General features: G+C 50.8%; 3 protein-coding genes across 3 annotated transcripts in view; 1 reads left to right on the forward strand and 2 right to left on the reverse strand.

The window, feature by feature from the left end:
* Positions 1–10876, reverse strand: part of LOC129328494 (H-2 class II histocompatibility antigen, E-S beta chain-like) — a 49228-nt gene extending 38352 nt beyond the window's left edge. Inside the window, exon 1 of the mRNA XM_054977599.1 lies at positions 10732–10876. Within this exon, the coding sequence (XP_054833574.1) occupies positions 10732–10828 (97 nt within the window). The 5' untranslated portion in view covers positions 10829–10876. The remainder of the gene's footprint in view (positions 1–10731) is intronic.
* LOC129328487 (H-2 class II histocompatibility antigen, E-S beta chain-like) overlaps positions 1–21293 on the reverse strand; it is a 261776-nt gene that overhangs the window by 11838 nt on the left and 228645 nt on the right. The window lies entirely within an intron of this gene.
* On the forward strand, positions 12724–19604 carry LOC129328502 (HLA class II histocompatibility antigen, DR alpha chain-like). The gene is made up of 5 exons (XM_054977609.1): positions 12724–12845; positions 14070–14330; positions 16225–16506; positions 17925–18075; positions 18381–19604. The coding sequence occupies exons 1-5, from the start codon at positions 12770–12772 to the stop codon at positions 18382–18384; spliced, it is 774 nt and encodes a 257-aa protein (XP_054833584.1). The 5' UTR covers positions 12724–12769; the 3' UTR covers positions 18385–19604.

Consider the following 21293-nt stretch of genomic DNA (forward strand, 5'->3'; position numbering starts at 1 on the left):
CCAGAAGCCCTCCCACTGCCTTCCTTCCAGCACCAAGACAACAGAGCACCACCTCCCCACAAAGAGAATACCATCTATCTCCTGTGGCTAATAGCCACTGATGGACCTCTGCTCCATATATTTGTCCAGTCCCCTCTTGAAGCTGGCAATGCTTGTAGCTGCCACCACCTCCTGTGGCAACGAATTCCACTTCTCATCTCTCTCTGCAAGATGTAGTCAGATAGCGAGGGATCTCTCTCTCCTCTTTACTCTCAAGTATGTAACTTCCTCAAATAAACCTTTTGCCTCTTTAATCGGCACAGCGTCACTTCGCTGCATTATTTGCACTCAGCTATCCTCCTTCAAGGGAGGACTGGACTATGACAACGACAGAGTTAGTGGAGATGGCGAAACTTACAGCTTGGATCAGAGACAAAACATCGTCTATCTTTTGGGCTACCTGGAAGCCCTTTATTGACTTCCTCCACGAAAGGAGGAATAGAGACCTGATGATTTGTGGGTTTGATCATTAAGAAGGTAAGGAGGGGATATAAAACAAGTAGAAGGGAGGCAGCAGTGGGAAAGAAAATGTTGGAGAGACTGTAATTTTGCTTTAAGAAAGATAAGCCTTGTAGAGAAGAATGGAAATGAAATGTGTATTATTGTTCTTTTTGTTTTTTAAGCTCCAAATTCTATGACTGTTTACTCTTTTCTTATTCTTGTCTTTCTGCCCTTTCTATGGGCAGAATAATAAACAAAAAAAATTGCAAAAAAAAGATATGCTGATAATCGTAGGTGACTGGAATGCGGAAGTAGGAGATAAAGCAGAATCAAACATTGTGGGAAAATTGGAGTAGGATCACGAAATGAGGCAGGAGAGCAGCTCATAGAATTTTGTGAAGCCAACAACCTGTTCATTGCTAACACATGCTTCCGGCAACCAAAAAGACGATTGTGTGTGTGGAAATCACCAGGTGACCAATGCAGGAACCAAACAAAATTGCAATACAGATCATGAGTTCCTAATATCAAAAATTAGAATAAAGCTGAAGAGAAATCATAATGCCAAAATACAATCTAAATAACATTTCTGAAGCATTTAAAGACCAGATAAGGAACAGATTTGCAATACTAAGTTTAATTGATCATGAGCCAGAAGAACTATCGGCTGAAACGAGAGATATTATCAGGGAACATAGGTGTAAACTACGGGGGGGGGGGGGGCTGAGGGGCTCGAGCCCCCCGGGCAGCCAGTGAACTACATGGGGGCTAAGGGGCTCAAGCCCCCTCAGATCTTACATGAGGGTCTCAGTTATAATAGCCGATGAAGCACAGGATTGTCCCCCCCCCCTTCCTGTTATATCATATTATAATTTGTATAATTCTTTGGGGCTTTGTTCTTGTTTTTTGCTTGTATGTATCAGTGTGTTTATTAAGAATTTATCATTTTTAAAGGTATTGTGGTTTGTATAAGCAATTTACAAATAAATGTTATAGAAGAATTAAGAGACTCTGATAGAAGATATTTGATTTTGAAAATCAGGCTCCTGGAAGGCAAGATTTACACATTAGCAACAATATATGCACCAAACAATGCAAGAGAAAGGTTTTATGAAAATGTTTTCCAATCCATTTTCAATTTTCAAGAAGATAATGATCTTCAGAGACATGAATGGGGTAATGGATCTAAGAAAAAGATAGTTGGGGGGGGGGGAAACAAAGAAGGCAAACTTCCCCCAAAAGTGCTCTCTCCCCTCCTATCAAGAAACTATTTTTGAAGTAATATCTTAAATAGTATATGATGGCTTCAGTGGGTTAAATGTCTAAAGAGATTTTTGATCCTACAAAGGGAACACAAAGCTTACAAACTATCAACCCAGCTTGTGTCTCTTTTACACTGTGGGCGACTGAAGCGGTTTACATAAATAAAAGAAAGGACCAGAAAGCCTGTGAGATTTTGACAGCCATAAATCCAGAGAGCATTTACCTCGGAAGTCTCTCCCCTCTCTTCACTTGCCCCCATCTTCTCCAAAATGTGTTTAATTATACGGAAATGTTACAATTGGAAGATTCTTGTAGGATCAAAAATCTGAATATTGGAGACTATACTTTCATTTCGGACAGACACCAAACACATTCAAGGATTGATATGAGCTGGATATGAAAAACCTGAGTTATTTATATTGTTTGTTACATTATGTTTACTGTTTTTCTTTGGACATAATTATAATTGTGCTATTGTTTTTATTTTCTTTTTTCTGTCCTGCTTATATTTATAAAAATAAATTTTATATAAAAAAGAATGTATACACTGCCTTAAAATACCTTTGACTATGACACACTGCCGCTTGCAAGGCAGGAAAGGGCCCTTTAAACTGCTAAATGCCCCTTTCCCTGCTGCTGTTAAAACCGGAAAGGGGTCTTTAAATCCCACGAACCACAAACTGGTTCGTAACTGGTCCAGTTCCATGGTTCGTGAAACCCATGAATCACGAACCTGCGGGTTTGTTGTTGTTTTTTTGTTCCATGTCCATGTCTACTCACGAGGACTTCCTCCTCAGAACAGATCTGTAGGTAGGAAGCTCTCTTCACGTTCCTATCAAAGTATGGAGTTTCTATAATAAAGAACTCTGACTTCTTTTTCAAAACTAATTTTTTTCTAAAACTGCTTCCCTTTTAAAACTTATACACTCACACCAGCCAGCACGCTCCAGCCACCTATCATCAGGTTTTCTCTGCAGTCAATGCTACTCTGTTAAGGACCAGTTTCTAATCCTTTTAACGGAAAAAAGTGAGCCTCTATTTTACTTTCCAGTAACCTGATCATTATGTTGTATTTTGGAAATGGAACTCTGGGAAAGGGCAGGCCTTATGTTTCCTTGTTGAAATAGCTTTGTTGGCTTGTTTGTTTGTTTGTTTGTTTGTTTGTTTGTTTGTTTGTTTGTTTGTTTGTTTGTTTGTTTGTTTGTTTGTTTGTTTGTTTGTTTGTTTGTTTGTTTGTTTGTTTGTTTGTTTGTTTGTTTGTTTGTTTGTTTGTGGGGTTTTTTTTGCTGGGCGTGGGAGAACAGTTAGTTTTTTTATGGTCATGTATGGGGGGGCTACGTCAGTCACTCCTAAACTCCTCTTTCAATTTCCATTCCATGTTTAAATGGAGAGGTGGTATGTATTGCAGAAAAGGAGAATTCCTAAAAATGAGTGCTGTCTCTCTGAAGCAATGAGAAGCCCTATCTGCATGAACAAGATTGGAAGGGGGGGTGCAGATCAGAGGCCTTTTAAAAATTTTCCTTTTGCCCTGTGTCCAGGCTGTGATTTGGTTAATAATGTCTTTAAGGTGGAGTTTAAGCAGTGCGCTAAGAAAACAAGGTATATAAAATCCTAGGTAGTATAATTGCGAGTTTTTTGGGGGGTCATGACTAGCACTGTTCTGAATTGCCTCAAAATGTGCTTGTATTCACTTATAGGATATGAGTTTGAAGTGAGAAGATGGGAGTTTGCTACTACTTTGCACTCTGCACACTGCTCAGAAGTCGAGTGCACGGCAACTGTTTTGTATTCTGCCCTGGTTCAGACTTCAACCATGCACTTACCAAATGAAGGCATCTGCCATGCCATAATTTAGTAAATTTCAGTGCTAAGTCACCCATATGAACAGGGCTTATTTCAAGGGGGAATGCACAGGCACGCAGTTCTGGCAGTTCCCCAAAGAGGTCACATGTCAGGTGGCCCCACCCACCTGACGTGACCATTTTGGGCCCATTTCAGCCTGGATTGGGGCCGAAACGGCCTGGATTGGGCCTCTGATGGGTGGTGGATCACTCTCCCGCTCAGCAGTGGTCTGACCCTGACCATTTTGGGCCCCTTTTCAGCCATTTTCAGCCCCTTTTTGCCATTTTGGGCCCAATTTCAGCCCTGAATGGCCAGGATTCAGTTCAAAACAGCCAGAATAGGTGATATCAAGGGGGTGTGGCATATGCAAATCAGTTATACTAATGACACACTTCCGGTGATGGCAAGAGATGTGGCATATGCTAATGAGTTATGCTAATGAGTTCCTCCAGCTCTTTTTCTATGAAATGACCCCTGCTTATGAATAAGGCAGAATCAAGACTCCTGTAAATGAATGTCCAGGAAAACTTTAAAAATGTTCCCTTACGGGCTTTTCTGTGTTGCCTTTCTTAGTGTCAAATTTGTGACCATTAGTTTGTCCTATACACATGGCATGTATAATTATAGATCATAAAATGACTATCCTAAAAGTGAATTTCAAAAACAGGACACAGCAAGAGATCGCTGAGATAGCACTAGAACCACTGACCAGCTCCCACCTTTTCCTAGGTTTGGCCCAGCTCAGGGGCATTTTTAGAGGGTTCCCCATGGGTGCCTGGGTCTCCCTAAATTTGTGCGGAGCCCCTCCCTAAATCTCCCATGGCCCCGCCTCCAAATGGTGGCAATGAAAGCCCCTCCCTGTGATGTCAATGGCTCCTCCCTGTGATGTCACTGGCATAGCAATGCCTCTGGCCCGGCCCCAGCCCCCCCTGGGAAATTGCAAAGTCTACGCCCCTGTCAGGGAAGAATGTGCAAAGACTCTTCCTGTAGCCAAAAGAAAGGAGAGGCCTAAATGGATGACTGAGGAAACTCTTAAAATTGCTAAAGATAGATGAGAAGCAAAAGCAAACGGTGACAGAAACAGAGTCAAAATTCTAAATGCAGCATTTCAGTGACTTGCATGCAGAGACAAAGAAATCTATTATAATAACCAGTGAAAAGAAATAGAAGGCAATAACAAAAAAGAGACTTGTTCCAAAAGATCTGAGAAATCAGAGGGAAATTCAAGCCACGGCTCAGGATGCTCAAAGATCAACATGGAAATACAGTATCTGCTCAGGACACAATAAAGGAAAGATGGAAACAACATACTGAAGAACTATACAGAAGAGATGGAAGTGATGGATATAGATTTGAAGAAAGGGATTTTATATACTATTTCTGTGCCTTTCAATATTACATGCCTTGCACTTTTTCTATGCTCAGGAGCCAATGTAGTATTTGTAATGCAACGTGTAAGAATATGACACTTGAAACACAAGAACAGAGAAGAATGTATGCTGACTAAGAAATATACTGCTTGTAGAGATGCACTTATAGACATATTACACATGTGATATATTATTCTATAGGATTCCAATAGGAATCAGTACCAGAGAGCCTTTTGTAGAAACTGATTTATGCAGCAAGCTGGGTTGGCCACCTGTGGCATTATCACCCTCAAGGCTGCAAAACTGGGAGAAAGGGCAGAAATGGGGGAAACATTCCTTTCCGCCCATGGACTTCAGTTATCTGAAGGCCCCAAGGCTGCCAAGATGAGACTTCACGGCGCCGTCTAAGGTAACATTGGCAAAAGGGAGGCGGGCAGGAGGAGGCAGGTGTCCTTCCATGGGGAACAAGCACAAGGACAAGATAAGGAGCTGCAAATCTTGGAATTCCCCCAATTAAGTAGCTGATCTAAACTTGCTCTTTCAATCAAATTAACCCTAAACAACTGTGTCAAGGACTGCAAGCCAATAAGATAACAAATATTAGAATATTGTGATATTATTACACCTGAGGGTATAAATTGCTTTGCACTTCTATTGTAGCTTTGATGAGCTTTGGACACAAGGACACCACCTACTCCTGTGTAAAAGGGCTCCTCCATTGTTTAAATTAAACAATCATATATTGCTTCATTCTACAGGACTCCGTGGTCTGTATGTCTCTTATTGTGATTGGCGAGAGGGACACCTAAGGCACAAGTTTGTGCATAACAGAAGGATGACACATATTTTTGAAGAAGAATCCTTTGATGAAGAACCAGAAATCTTAGAAAGTAAAAGCTGCCCTCAAAGCAATTGGGAGAAACAAAGCACCTGGAGTAGATAGGATACCAACAGAGCTATTTCAAACCACAGAAATGGAGTCCATCAAAATCTTAACAAGAATACGTCAACAAATATGGGGGAAAACCCAGTGTCCCACGGACTGGAATCACTCAGTCTACAGTCCAGTCCCCAAAAAGGAGGTGCCAAGGAGTGCAGCAACTATCGGACAATTGCGTTAATCTCCCATGCAAGCAAAGTGATGCTCAAAATTATACAGCAAAGACTCTTACCATATATGGGATGAGAAATGCCAGATTGTTCAAGCTGGACTCAGAAAAGGAAGAGGCACCAGAGATCACATTGCAAATTTACGATGGCTAATGGAACATACCAGGGAATTACAGAAGAAAATCAGCCTGTGTTTTATAGATTACAGCAAAGCTTTTGATTGTGTGGATCATGAAAAGCTATGAAGAGTCTTAAAAGAAATGGGGATGCCGCAACATCTGGTTGTTTTGATGCGCAACTTGTACTCTGGGCAAGAGGTGACTGTCAGGACAGAATATGGGGGAACAGAATGGTTTCCAATTGGCAAAGGAGTCAGACAAGGATGCATATCATCTCCCTACCTACTCAACCTCTATGCAGAGTATAAGGAAAGCTGAATTAGATCTAGAAGAAGGTGGAGTGAAAATTGGTGGGAGGAACATTAACAATTTGAGATATGCAGATGACACCACATTTCTAGCAGAAAATAGTGAAGACTTCACACTACCACTGATGAAGGGTAAAGGAGAAAGCACCAAAACAGGATTACAACTGAACACCAAGAAGACAAAAGTAATGACTACCAAGGAATTACAGAATTTTAAAGTTGACAATGAGGAAGTTGTTCAAGAGTTTCTCTTCCTTGGCTCAGTCATCAACCAACAGGGAGACTGCAATGAAGAGATCAGAAGAAGATTGAGACTTGGAAGAGCAGCTGGGAGGGAGCTAGAGAAGATCCTTAAAGATAAAGAGGTCTCTCTGGGAACCAAGATCAAGATAATCCAAACAATGGTATTGCTATGTATGGATATGAAAATTGGACAGTGAAGAAAGCTGACAGGAAGAAAATTGATTCATTTGAAATGTGGTGCTGGAAGAGAGTTTAGTGGATACCATGGATGGCTAAAAGGACAAATAAGTAGGTACTAGATCAAATCAAGCCTGAATTAGAAGCTAAAATGACAAAACTGAGACTATCGTACTTTGGTTACGTCATGAAAAGACAAAATTCTCTGGAAAAGTCAATAATGCCAGGAAAAGTGGAAGGCAGAAGGAAAAGAGGAAGACCTGAAACGAGATGGTTGGACTCACTAAAAGAAGCCCCGTCCTCCAGTTTGCAGGACCTGAGCAAGTCTGTTAACGAGAGGATGTTTTGGAGGTCTTTCCTTCATAGGGTCGCCAGAGGTCGGAGGCGACTTGATGGCACATAACACACATACAGTTTTACTCCGTTGTTTATTGGTCTGACTGAACTGTTCTTTCATAGTGTATAATCCATTTCCAGTCTCAGTTGAAAAGGTGAGCTAGTTTGGTGTAGTGGTTAAGAGCACGGGAATCTGATCTGGAGATCCAGGTTTGATTCCCCACTCCTCCACTTGAAACCAGCTGGGTGACCTTGGGCTAGTCACAGCTCTCTCAGAGCTCTCTCAACCCCACCCACCTCACCGGGTGATTTGTTGTGGGGATAATAATGGCATACTTTGTAAACTGCTCTGAGTGGGTGTTAAGTCATCCTGAAGGGTGGTATATAAATTGAATGTTGTTGTTGTTGTTATTCTTAAAAGTTGTTATTATTGTTATTAACAGGCTTTCTTCATTACAGGGTGTGGGGGAGGGAGAAGTTCACTATTCGTCTAGGGCAGGGGAAGGGAAAACACAAGTTGGCCAATGATAATTCTCTGCTCTGCAGCATCATCAGTCTCCGGGCAGAGGCAAAAGCAGCCAGTTCCTTTTGGAAAGACTTAATAGGAAACTAAGAAGGAAAGAGGTGAATCTGTTTACTTCATTCTACCCTCACTTTTCTCCCCCATGGGGACCCAGAAAGGGTATTACCCCCTCCTCCATTTTATCCATGTAACAACAACCCTGTGAGGTAGGTTAGGCCAAAAGTGTGGTTTAACCAAGGTCACCCAGCAAGCATCCACAGCAGAGTGAGGATTCGAACCTGGAGCTCCCAGATCCTAGTCCAACACTATCTACTACACCAGTCCGGCTCTCATATATACGAATGAATGAGGTTGGGAGAGAATTCCACAGTCCCACCCCACCCCCAATTCTCCAAGGCAGGGGGTTGTCTTTAAGTCCCCTTCCCCTCCAGTTGAGACCCTCCCTCACCCACTGCTTAGTTTTCTCAGGCCTGACTGCAGTCAGCTGATGGCACCCAGGCAGGACAGATCCTGCGTGGATTGGCAGCCACCAGAGGCTCAACGTGCCTCAGAGCGTGGAGGGCTTGCCCTCCTTTGGATATTTGGGCTCCCAGCCTTGATTCCACCCCACCCACCCACCCCGCCATAGGATTTGATTCTCCCGTCCCTGAAGGCGGAGGCGGCAGCCATTGGTCACCCGTGTTGGGTGATGGCCCTGCAACCTTTTGGGCCGCACCCAGGCTTCATGGCCTCGAAGGATACGCTACACGGGTACGGTCAAGCACCATGCCTGGATCTCCCCTTGGAGAACTCCTCGGTCCAAAGGAGGAGAACTGGCTGGTTCTTCCTGCTTTCCATGGAGTTCCGTGAAGATCTTCGCTGACCCAGTTCAGAGCCTAGGGGTTATACTGGACCCCTGGCATTATTGCTGAAGAGGCAGATTAATGCAGCCGCAAAAGACACTTCACTCTGGCTTGAGGACGGCTCCCTACTTTGACATGGCCGGTCTGGCCATGAGGACCCATGCCATAGTGGCCTCAAGACTGGACTACTGCAACACATTCTCCATGGGCCTACCCTTGAAGACAGTGTGGGAACTCCGGTTAGTACAGAATTCCGTGGCTTATTTACTGCTGGGAGTTGGGCAGAGCATGCATAGCAAACCCACCCTACAGTTGCTTTCTCGGTTACTGATTACGTTCCCAGGTTCAGTTCAAGGTTTTATCACATACTGGTTTACTACTGCCTGGGACCACATATCTGCATGGCCACCAATACACTCTGTAGTGACAGCTTCACTCCTCTGAGCAAAGCCTTCTGAAGATGTTCCCCTGCAAATGGGTCAGGTCAACAGTTGCCCATAACTGAGCCTTCTCTGTTGTGGCCCCCACCTAATGGGACTGCCTGTCGGACAAGGTCAGAAAGGCGCCATCCAATGCGTCTGTCATTCCACAGAATGCATAAAACAGAAGTGTTCGGGCTGTAATAAAACTGGAATTGTTCAGAAGGATATTTTTACAGTGGGACAAGGGGAGTAATTTATGGTACTCTTTGTTGTGTAGATTATTATTAGTTGTGCCTGACACTGTTGGCAAGTCGGGGCGTGTCCAAAGGAGGGCAATGAAGATGGTGAGGGGTCTGGAGACCAAGTCCTACGAGGAAAGACTGAAGGAGCTGGGAGGGCTTAGGAGGGGACCGAGAGGTGATAGGAGAGCCCTCTTCCAAGTATGCGAAGGGCTGTCACTTAGAGGGTGGAGTGGTTGTTTCCTGTTGCCTCAGAAGGTTGGGCCAACCAACCAACGGCTTGAAACTAAATCAAAAGAGTTTTTGGCTAAATATTAGGAAGGACTTCCTGACAGAGCAGCCCCTCAGTGGGACAGGCTTCCTCGGGAGGGGGTGGGCTCCCCTTCCTTGGAGGTATTTAAGGCTGGATGGTCCCTCTGACTTAATATGAATGTTCAAAGATGTGGAGAGGGAGCCCATGAGGGGATGTGCGAGCGCTGGGCTCTCGGGGCCCTTCCTCACATGCCCAGGGCAATGCCAATCACTACTTTGGGGTCAGGAAGGAATGTTCCTGTGGGCCAGACTGACCGGGGATCCTGGAGGGTTCTTGCCTTCCTCTGAGCACAGAGCAGGGGCCACTGGGGGAGGTCAGGGTAGGGGGAGAGCTGTGGATTGCCTGCATAGTGTAGGGGGCAGGAATAGATTTGTTTTAATCCCTTCCCATTCTGATTTTCTATTGCATTATTTTAAATTTTCTATCCCAGCTTTAGTCTCAACAGGAATGGTGGACTATAAAAAGATAGAGAAAGAAATGGGGGTGATTCCAGGGACCGGCCAAGGACAGTCTGATGCCCTCCAGGTTGACTCTGTGCCAAAGGCACCCAGGACCAGAGCAAATGAGCCCCCAGGCTGAGCAAGTGCGTAAAAGCTTGAGAAGGGCCCATGGGGCTGAGCCCCCCCTTCTCCACCCACACCTGGAAGGGTCAGAGGGAGCCCCCCCTTCCCTCTCTGCCACCTGGAGAGAGAGAGATCCCCCAGCCCCTGTGTAACTTCCATATTAACAAAGACTGGAGTGTGGGGTGGGCTACGTGGGATCCTCTGAGGGGAGGGGGTGCAAGCCAAGAGGGGGGTCCCCAGCTTCTGTCCCTCCCAGCAGCCAAGCGCCAAGTGGGCTGCCTTTCCTGCCGTTCCCTGGAGGGTTTGGGCAGGAGGCAGAGCAGCAAGTGGGGCACAAAACCAGCCACTCTAGGGGCCAACCCTGGCGAGGGGGAGCAAGGGAAGCCACCTTAGGTCCCCATTGGCCTATCCTACCTCTCAGGGTTGTTGTGAGGATGAAATGGAGGAGAGGAGAATGGTGTAAGCCATTTTAGGTCTCCACTGGGGAGAAAGGCAGAGTGTAAATGAAGTACATAAATAAAATAATGACGGGCGTGTGTCTCCAAGCCCTCACCAACCCTCCATCCAGGAGCTCTGCTTACCAGGGGGCGGGAGTCTTCCTTCCACTCCATGGACCAGGGTGAGACAAAGATGCACCATCGGCAGGAGAGTCGCTGGCAGGATCAGGCCCGGCCCCATGGCTGCCCCACAGAAAACCCACTTGCAGCCCCCAAAGGAAACTTTGTCTGTTCCCCGCAGAAGGGAAAGGACTTTTGCTTCTGCTTCTGTCCGGGGCGTGGCCCAGAGGAGCACCAATGAGACTTCATTCTGAGCCTGTGTCATCGGTCTCCAGGCAGAAGCACCTGCAGGGGCTCCCCTTTGGAAAGATTGCTCTTTTTTCGCTCAAGATGGGCAGCCGCGTCAGTCTGTCTGCAGGCGTAGAAAAGAACAAGAGTCCAGTGGCACCTAGAAGACTCCCAAATGGCGACCACAAATGTTAGTTTTACGGGTGCCACTGGACTCTTGTTGTTTCCTACTTCTTTTTTAATGTGTACGTATTTGTGCGAGGGGTCAATCGAAGGGCTCCCTTTCCCCCCATTCCTTCTCCCTAGTCTGCCCCAGCAGTGGAGCTCCCACCAGCTCCGCTTCATTCAACTGGGCCAGCTCAGCTGGTCTCACCTGCTCTCTCGATCTCTCGGCCTTTCAGCTCTGAGGTGCCCCCCCCCCGGATAGCCCCCCTTCTGTCCCTGCAGCCTTCGCCCTCCTCCTCCTCCTCCCCCTGGGACACTTTTGGTCCCATCCAGAAAAGAAGGGGGAGGAGATGGAGGCTCTTCCAGGGACAGGCCACAGAAACCAAAGGGCGACCGGGCCACAGAGGCCACCACCGGCAGGCCGGACAAGTGACGTCCGCTGCCCACCTGGAAGGGTCAGAGGCAGCCTGGGTCCCTTGCTGCTGTTCGCTTTCCCATAGCCTGGTACCAAGGGACCGATCCTGCCACCTCCCAGCCCTGCACGTCTCCTATCCACAAGGTCCTGGGGGAGCAGACGGAGCCTCCGCCTTGGGAAGGGAGACTGGAGACTCCTCGGAGAGTGTGTTAATTTCCTCCTTGCCTCCCGGAAGGGAAGGTGAAATTGACAAGGCCTTCAGGGAGGCAAAATGGACAATATAGAAACCCTCTGAGGCGCGATCTCTGCGGGCTCTGTCTTTTCAAACTACCCTTCTCGGCTAACAGTTCTCTGCTAAGGTGTCTCCTGTAGAGAGTTCCTCAGCCCCCAGCCGTAGTGCGCATTCCCACAGGCGTCTCCCTGAGGTTCAGAGCAGGCGGCAGAGCAGCAGGCACTGGGCAGCACACGCAGACTGGATGGCAGCCGGGCGCCTCGGACGTCAAGGGGACCCTCCTCTAGATGGACGGTGGGTGAAGTTCTCAGGGGCCCTCCTTGGCATTGCGGGGGGAGACCCTGAAGAATGCCAGCCAGCCACAGCTGCCAAGAAAGAACTGGAGGGACCCTGGTTTGTGCGTTTCCACGGAGACTTCTTCCCTCGGGACTTCTTTGGCACAAGTGTAGGGGAGTGCAGCCATTGCCCCCCTCCACCCCGTACCTAGAGGGGCCCTGATGACGAGAAGCGGTTGGAAGGTGGGTATTTATTTTTAAGACCCAGAGTCCAGGCTGGCTTGGGCCTCTTTTTTGGGGGGGGGGGGCAGTGCAGGAGGGAGCGGGGGGGGGGAGTCTCCCAGGCTCAGCCCTTGCTTTGTTGCCCAAAGCGTGCCAGGAGCTACAGAGGACACACAAGCGTCGCAGTCCCTGCCTAGGAAGCTCACAGGGGGAGAGCACAGGCAGAGGAGGCTTCGGGGATCCAGAGATTCTTCTCTTTCTCCCCTCGACCTTTCTGCCCTGGGCAGGGCTGGCAGCTTTTGCCTTCTGGGTTCCGGTGGCCGGGAGTTCCCTCGGTCTATCTGCCACTTGGGCTGAGTTTTGGGGCTCTTCTACCTGGCAACTGCCAGGTCAGCACCCGGGCCTTTTCTCATTGGCTGCCGTGGCCCTGCTCTCCTCCGCTCCTGTCGGGGGTTTGGACCGAGCTCTGCCCCGCTGCCTCCATCGCCCCCTCGGCACTCTGACTGGACACGTCGCTCCTCTGAGATGGCAGCGGGAATGGGGGGCTTGGCTGGGTGCCTGTGGCTGCTGCTGCCCCTCCTGGGTGGGCAGCTTGTGGCAGGTAAGAGACTCCCCCCCCCCCGCAGTGCATAGGGAAAGCCTGGCAGGGGGATGGATGTGGAGGGAGGAATTAATGAGGAGGGGGCCTGGAGGGATTTTATTTACTGGGGGCGGGGGGAGGGAGAGGGTAACAGCTTTCTCCGGGGATCGAACTTGGGAGCTCAGGATCTCCTTCGGATGGAGAATATTTGCACACTGGAGTTCTTTTTCAAACTTCCCCCTCGCCTTTCCAATACATGCCAGACAGAGGAGAGCCAGAGGAACCCCCAATCAGACCCCCGGAGAGCAGCAGGGAAGTCCGGTGCCCCGGGGAGGGGCCGGATCCTCTGCTCTGAGTGACGGACGGGGGGCGGCCGTGTCTCACCCTCCGCGGAGCCCGAGCCATCGCCTGGGTGGGGGGCTCCGCTCAGAGAGACCGGGGCGTCTTCTTCCGTTCCCACCCCCTGCTCAGCCGCTGGAGGGCGAAGCCTCAGTCTGCCGGGCTCCGAAAGGGCCTCTGCTGCTGACCCCACAACAGGGCCGTTTCCAGGTCTCGGTTCGAGTCTTTTTGCTCTGAGGACACAGAATGAAAATCCTGGCTGGGGAATGGGGGGGGGGGGGCTCCCCCAGCCCCTGCCGCAGCAGCCCGCCCTTCTGGTTCCGTGATCCCCAGCCTAGGTTCCCCCCAAGCCCTCTACCTGTCAGGGGGAGGCACTGTCTCTTCCTCGGATCCAGGTGGAAGTTCTCCAGGTTCGGAGAGCTCACACCCCGCTTCTCCTCCAGCTTCAGACGGGCGAAGGAAGCGCCCCACAGAGCCAAGACGGGTTCCGGCCCTGCTGCGTGCTGGTGGTCCCGACCCTTTCCTTTTGCCCCAGAGGAAGGGGTCCTCTCCTTCCTCATCCTCCTCTACCTCGGGAAAAGACCAGGAAGGGAGGGGGCAGGGGCAGGATCCAGACCCACCAGTGGACAGGGAGGAGGGCACCAGCCTCTGTCTGAGGGATTAGCCCTGTGGGGCAGGGGGGGGGGGCTTCCTTCATCCCATCCCAGCAGGGCCAAGTATGGGGAGGCGGAGGGAAATGTGAGGCCGCCAAGCCTGCCAGGAAAGCACTCAGAGGGGTCAGCCCCACTGCTTGGAGGGGACAGAAAGAGGGGCCTGATCTCGCCCGTGTGAATGGCGGGCAGCCCCCGCAGCAGGGGCTCAGCCCTCCGGCTCACGCCCCGCTCCTCTCGCTCCTTCCCCGGGCAGCGGAGGACGTGCTGTCGCAGGTGGAGTTCGTGCTGCGGGGCCGGAGCTCCGAGCAGGGGCCGGGAGAGTACCTGTTCGAGTTCAACAGCAACAACGAGATCTTCCACGTGGACCTGGAGAAGAAGGAGACGGTCTGGCGGCTGCCCCAGTTCCAGGAGTTCACCGGCTTCCAGGCCGAGGGCGCCCTGGCCAACATCGCCACCGACCGCCACAACCTGGACATCCTCATGAGCCGCTCCAACTACACCCCGGCCCAGAACGGTACTGCTGGGGGGGGGGGTGGCATTGTGGCAGGAGGCTCAGGCGCCCCCGCCTGCACCCCCGGCCTGGCACCGGCCGCTCTGCCCTCCCTGCTCTTCAAGCTGGGAAAGGGCCTTTTATTTCCCTGGGGTGGGAATTCACTTCCGCAGCCCAAGTTTCAGCCTAGTTTCAGATTTGGAGATGCTTCTGTGGCATCTCTTTGCACCATCGCTCTTTTTATATATTGTATATTGTGGCAGCTACACAGGTGAGATAGGCGGAGACGGGGGAGAGACCAGGGGGGCTTTTCAGGTCGCAGCCCGCCGGACTCCTGGCTGTCCCAGTCCCACACTCCGGCTTCTCCTTTTGTGTGTTTAAAACTCCTTTAGCTGTCACAATCAGTAAAAAAGGGGGGAGACCCTTTCTTTAACTGTTCAGTAGCGTGTAAACTCTGTGTTCTGCTAAGCGTTCTTATTTGTCACCCGAAAAGAATAAGGGGGTACTTAATTCTGAGGTAAATGCAACCTCCTTCACACAGCTATTTTGACAAGGTGCAGGGGAAACTGAGCAACAAACATTTATTTACAAAAAATAAGAGGCAACAGTATAGATTTAGTCAGGGAAAATCCGTTCAGAATGGACAACTGGCTCTCAACCCCACTGCCCAGACATTGTAAGTTTTCCCCCCGGGGGGTTTGCACGTTAAAACTGTGCCTCAGTTACCCGACACAAATGCTGAGGGGAAATTGGCTTCTTTTTTCCTCTACACAGGGTTCCTCAGCGTTTAAAGTTCAGCGGTAGCTTTTTTTACCACAGCTGACAGGCTTCCTGCACCTCTTCAAGGAGTACCAGCACCTCCTGGGCCTTTGAGACTCGGTCTGAGAGGGGAGAATACCATGAATTCCTGCCCCTCTTTCTTTTTAAAGGGGGGGAAAAAGGCACTGATAGAACCTGTACACAAAAAGCTAGAACTGATGGGCACCTCAATAGGGAGCTTCTTTATTCCACTAAAAACAAGACTCCTTCCCTATCCAGACCCTGAATCCTGAGCCAAAGCCAAAATAAAATGCCCGTCTCAGCTCAAGGTGTTCTTAACAGCAGCCCAAATCCCTTCCTCATCTTTGGGGTTTACATGAGGCCCAAATCGCCAGGCTCAGCCCTGGAGAGCAGGCCGGACTTTGGGGTGGCTTGCCTCACTTCTAAGTAGCTGTGAGATATGACAGAGCCTTCCTGTCCTTGTTTGCCTCCAGTGGGGTTCACCCCGAGGGTGTTCAAAGAATTTATTTATTGGATTTCTTTATGGACCCCACATTTCTCCTCAATAACAACCCAAAACAGCTTGCCTCATTCTCTTCTCCTCCATTTCATATTCACAACAACAACCTCGTGAGGCAGGTCAAGCTGAGAGTATGTGAGTGGCTCAAGGTCACCCAACAAGCGGGGTGAGGATTCGAACCTGTCTCTCCCAGATCTTACTCCAAAACTTTAACTTCTGCACCTCACTACACAGTCATGGGGAATTAATGTCTTGAAAAGTTTGGAATATTTTCCCCTCTGGCTACTGTAAAATGATGGAATCCCCCCATTCCCTCCCTTCGCATATAATCACGATACTGGGACCCCCCCCTCAGTGCCCACCCTCCTGAAAGATCCTCCCCCAGGAGGCTGCCTGTTGCCCCCCTTGACCTGGGGTTGGGGGATCCCCAGAGCTCATCCTGTGCCAGGCAGGCCCAGTCAGAGACCCTCCATACCCTGATACTGACCCAGATGTTCGGCCAAGGAGGGGGGCATCTTTCCCCTTTAGTGAGTGGAGATTCCCTTCTGGGACCCTTGGGGAGCTCTGAAGGGGGCCCCGGTTTGCGATCCAGGCCTGCAACACACATTCTCTCCTGTCCCCCCCCCACACACACTGCAGTTCCCCCGAAGGTGACGATGTACCCTGAGAAGCTGGTGGCCCTGGGGGAGCCCAACGTGCTCATCTGCCTGGCGGACGAGTTCTCGCCCCCGGTAGTGAAGCTCACCTGGCTGAAGAACGGGCAGGAGGTGGAGGAGCACGTGCAGGAGACGGTCTTCTACCCCAGCAGAGACAACGCCTTCCGCAGGTTCTCCTACCTGCCCTTCGTCCCGGAGGCCGAGGACGTCTACTACTGCCGGGTGGAGCACTGGGGCCTGGCCCAGCCCCTCACCAAGGAGTGGAGTAAGGATGCGGGGGGGGGGGGCTTTCTTCTGGGGAGGGGGGGCTCAGGGTGAGTTCACACTCAAGGAGTCCTCAGTAGGCCACTGCAGTATCACGTGGAGACGGTGCCACAAATGCAAGACCTCTCAGGGGAGGCATTTCACACGGTCAGCTCAGAGAGTCACCCGGGGATGCAACGTGCGTGTGTGTGAATCGGAGCCTTTTCTCAGGCTGGGCAGGGGTGGCCCCACCAGACTCTCGGTTCTGCTTGCTGCAAAGGGCTCCAGGGCTCCAGCAGGCCTTTAGTCAAGGTTTTAATATTATTGTTATTATTATTATATTTAGAGCTCACCTTTGTCTCTAAGCCTCAAAAGCAATCCAACTGATCAGATGCCTCCAATACACAACCTGGTAGGACTAGGATTACAGAACTAGAAAAACAATGCAAATGGAAACCGGTCTAAGAGGCAGGGCATCCCATAACCAAGAAAAGGGATTGCAAAGGAAGAAGGTGTGGCATTAAAAAGAGCGTGATGTGTACAATAAACAGCACAACAGACGGCATTCCTGCTCCTTTATCTTGGGTGCCCTCCTGATTTATTCCAGTATGCTACAGTTCTAACCCCTCCCTCAAGGCCCCTCTGAACATTTCTGTTTCTTGCATTCTGTGGAAGGATAGGAGGGTGGGGTGGGGGGCCACAGGCAGGCAGTTCCACAAGTTTGAGACCACCACAGAAAATATAATATATAATATTAACATTACCTCCCACAAGGCACCCTCAGAACTGTCAGGATTCATCCCTGTGTGTGTTTTTAGCTCTGGTTCAAACAGTTTTAATGCTGTGTGTTTTGTTGGTTCCCATGGTTTTTAAGACGTGTTGTTATTATGTCAGTTTTTAATCCATTAGCAGCCTTGGTGGCCCCCCTCACAAAGGCAGAAAGGCAGGGTGTAAGTTCCGCAAATAAATAACAAAATTAATTCATCCCTTCCTCCCCAGAGATGCTAATTCAGCTTCTGGCACCTCCCACTGTCTGCCCTCCCCTTGTGAGGCTGCCCCATTTACTTCCTGTGAAGGGGCACCTCCATCCACCCCCACCCCCGTCTCCTGCCAGCCCTTCTCTTAGCCTTCCTCTCCTGAGGCCCCTTGCCCAAGCCCCCTTCCTTGCCCCCGATCCAGTTAACGCTCCTCATTCTTTACCCTGACAAAAAAAGCCCCATTACTCTATTCAGTCACACCCCCAAATACACATGAGAAATTGCATGGGGTGGGGGGGGAGATGGGCACTAGGACCGCTGCTCTTGAACGTCTCCATGGAGGGTTTGGGGTCAAAGGGGGGAGAGGAACTCCGTGATGCCCCTGAAGGACGCAGAATCCCAGGGGCAGAAATCACTGGGGAAGCTCTGGATCTTGGCCCCTGATGTTACTTTCCTCCCTCAGATGCCAACATGGCTGAGCCCCTTCCAGAGACGACGGAGAACGTGGTGTGCGGCCTGGGCCTGGCCGTGGGCATCGTGGGCATCATTGTGGGCACCGTCTCTGTCATCAAGTATCGGCAGCTGGATGGGGCCAACTTCCGCCGGAGGGGGCTGTGAGTCCAGACTGTCCTGCCAGGGAGCTGGGGTCAGAAGGCTGAAAGATTGCCGGAAGGGAGGGGGACATGATGCCAAATTGTGGGGGGACTCTCACAGTGGCTCAGGGGTCCCAGAAGTGTGGTGGGAGGGTGGAGAGAAAGGGAGGAGCACAAAAGAAGATCGCTGTCACAGCTGGGGGCGGGGGAGCTTGCAAAGCCGCGCCTGAAGTGTGTGTGTGGGGGGGGGTCTGGCTGTGTGGGATGCTCCAGAGGGCTTGGGGGGGCAGACACATTCTCACCCCCCTGCTCTCCTTCCCTTCCAGGTAATCAATGGTCAATGGGCCTCTTCCTTCCAGTGGACATCTGCGCCTGCCGCTTTGCTGACCTGCATCCTCCACGGCTTCTTTCTTGGCAAAGCCCCCTCCTCTTGGATCGGCTCCCCTCAAAGAACCATGTGGGGGGGGCACGTTCCAGATCCCCAGCAGCCTTCCATGTGGCCCCTCCCACCAGTATGGTGCCCTCACTGAAATGACCCTGCAGGGTCCCAGCCAGGGGGGTCATCTGGGAAGGTGCCCCCCCTCAGCGGTGCCCCCCAAGACAGCTCCCCAAGGGCTGAGAGCTCCGGCCTCCAGTGGGCCTGTGGGAATCCTTTCCATTTCTTCCATGACAGAGTTCGTTCTTTGGGCATTAATGGCCCTGGGAGGGTCTGTCCCTGAGGCTCTTCCCAAAAGAGAGGGCCCTCCTCCCCCTGCTATCTGTTTGGGGCCCCCCTCCAGTCCAGGAAAACAGGTGGGGATTTGCAGTGAGATGCTTTCACTCTCTTCCCACCTGCTCGGTGTGTGTCTGTTGGGTGGTTCTCTTGCCCTGTTTCTGGTCCCGCTTGGACTCCTGAGTAGAACGTGCCGGCCATTTGATTTCTTCCCTGTCAGGGACTTGGAGAGAGCCTGCCTTGGTTCTGGGCATTGCACTGTTAGGTAGTATTCCGTCTCCCTGATAGCAGTCAGTTGGTGAGGAAGGGGAGCTGACGGGGCCTCCTTTGGACTGGCTCCTCTCCTGGGACTTTAACAGCAGTTTGGCAGCTGGAAGTAACGCAGGCGAACCTTTTCTTGGCCTGGAGGAAGATGGTGGAAAGTCCATCTGCTTAATTTCTCTGCTGTTAGAGAAGTGGAGCCGGTAGAAAAGGAAGGAACTGTAGAGAGAGGGAGTGGACATGATCCGTGCAGGTGTGGACAGGCAGAGAAGCCAGCAGAAGACTCGGTGTTCTTCAGCAGCGCCCCCCCCCATCCCATAATGCTGAAATTGGTCCTGGGAAGGAACCCTTCAGTAGCTTGCAGCATGGAGCCAAAGCCGCTTCCTCTAGAGCCAACCAGCCCTGCACTCAGGCCAGGCTCCTCTTCCATGGTTCAGGGCTGGGGAGGCGTTTGGGGAGAGATTTCGCTATGTAAATCTACTTGGGGGGGGGCAAGGCCTCTCCGTAGCGATGCCCCTCCCAACATTTCCCTATTGCCATTTTTCTGAAAAAGGAATAAATTGGGGTTTTGTTCAAATGCTTCTGAGTCTTATTGCTTTATTTTACAGCCTGGAAACTGCAGAACCAGAAGTCGAGCAGGACCACAAAGGTGCAGTGAGGCCCCTCCGTGTATTGTGTGTCAGCAAACACACATCTGTGAGTGAGCGTCATGCGCCTGCTCGCCCCACACCCACTAGTTAATGGACGTCTACTGGTCCACGTTCTCTGAGCAGAGCATTTGTATGATATTTATTATATTACTGAGGCCCTAACTGGGGCCAGGATATTCTGATTCCCTTCACTTCTGGCATTGCAAGTCCCACCATCAGCCTGCAGCTGGGGGCCAGTTTTGGAACCTGTACCCGTATTTTGGGAGGAGTTGTGTCTGCCACAAACATACAGCCTTAGCTTCCGTTGCAAACAGCAGGGGTGGGGTGGGGTGGAGGGGTAAGTAATTCTGGATGGGACTTTATTTTTGGTATGGTGAGTCCCACTGTCACCTTGCAGCCAGGGGCCAACCTGAGGAAGCCACAGGGGTTCAAACCTGCCCCCCCCCCCAGATCCTGGTCCGGCACTCTGACCTCTACAACCTTCAACTTCGTTTTCATTGGCACTTTTAAAAATCATTCAAAGGCATTTAATACCCAGAGCTGCTCCAGCGGATATGCCTGCAGCCGGCCGTGACATTTTCCCGGATTCTTCAGGGGTCAAACCTCCCTGATCCCTTCCAACTTAGCCTCCAGTTCAGAGGCAGATCAGAACCTGGTCATGTTGGAGGCGTCTGCTCCTCTCTGCTCCGTCGATCATTTCGGTCCTGTTTCCCTACTGAGGTTGAAAGGATCCGGGAAGTTGTGAAGGTCCAATTATGACCCATGTCCATGAGAACCGACCCAAATGCATTGGCAGAGACCTCAGCCCCCAAACCTCTAATTTTTTGGGGGGGGTGTCAAGGCATCACACTGTAGGCGGGCTAGAGAGGAGAGTGTCTCTGAGCACATGCAGAATGCCTCTCTCTTGCCAGCACTTGTGCTTTAGGGGTGAAGGGCAGAGGACGCCACGGGACTCCAGTTTGTTTTATGAATTAGTGCCTGCTGAGTCAGGCAGAGGCCTCTGACCCGCTCTGGTGAGCCAGGGCCTGCCTGGCAACTGGTGATGTTGCCCTGCCTCTGGGAGCTGATTGGGCAGGGAGGGGGCCAAGACTCGGGGCTGGGGGGAGGCTGTTCTCGGGAAAGGGCTTCTCCGCCTGGAAAAGGCCCCCCCGTTGGAGGGTGCTAGAAGATGTCTAATCTCCCCAAAACGTTAGGAGGAGGAGGAAACCTCTCCAGGATCATGGAATGGGCCGTGGTGGTCCAGGTGCTCAGGACAACACGAGACCTGCTAAATGGGGGCGGGGAAGGGGAGCAAAGGTGCCGCTGGCAGGAGGCAGGTAAGCACCTTGCCCAGGTGAGGAAGGTCTGTTGACGCCAAGCGTTCCCCAGACACACACACACAGACACACACTCCGCACCGGCTGGACGCCTGCCAGGGACTCTCCGGGACTGGCTTGTCACCCGAGAAGGGTTTTGCTTTGGGTTTGGCTGGGACTTTCCTGGAGGCAGAGATTAGCCAATCGCAAGCTCAGAGACTGACAGAGTCACCAGTTGCCAGGCAGGGAAGCTTCGGTGTCTGGAATGAGCACCTCTTGTGTGGGTCTCTACTCTGGACATCCCGCCATCCATCACGCATA

The sequence above is a fragment of the Eublepharis macularius genome, chromosome 4 (assembly GCF_028583425.1).
Source record: "Eublepharis macularius isolate TG4126 chromosome 4, MPM_Emac_v1.0, whole genome shotgun sequence".
NCBI lineage: Eukaryota > Metazoa > Chordata > Lepidosauria > Squamata > Eublepharidae > Eublepharis > Eublepharis macularius.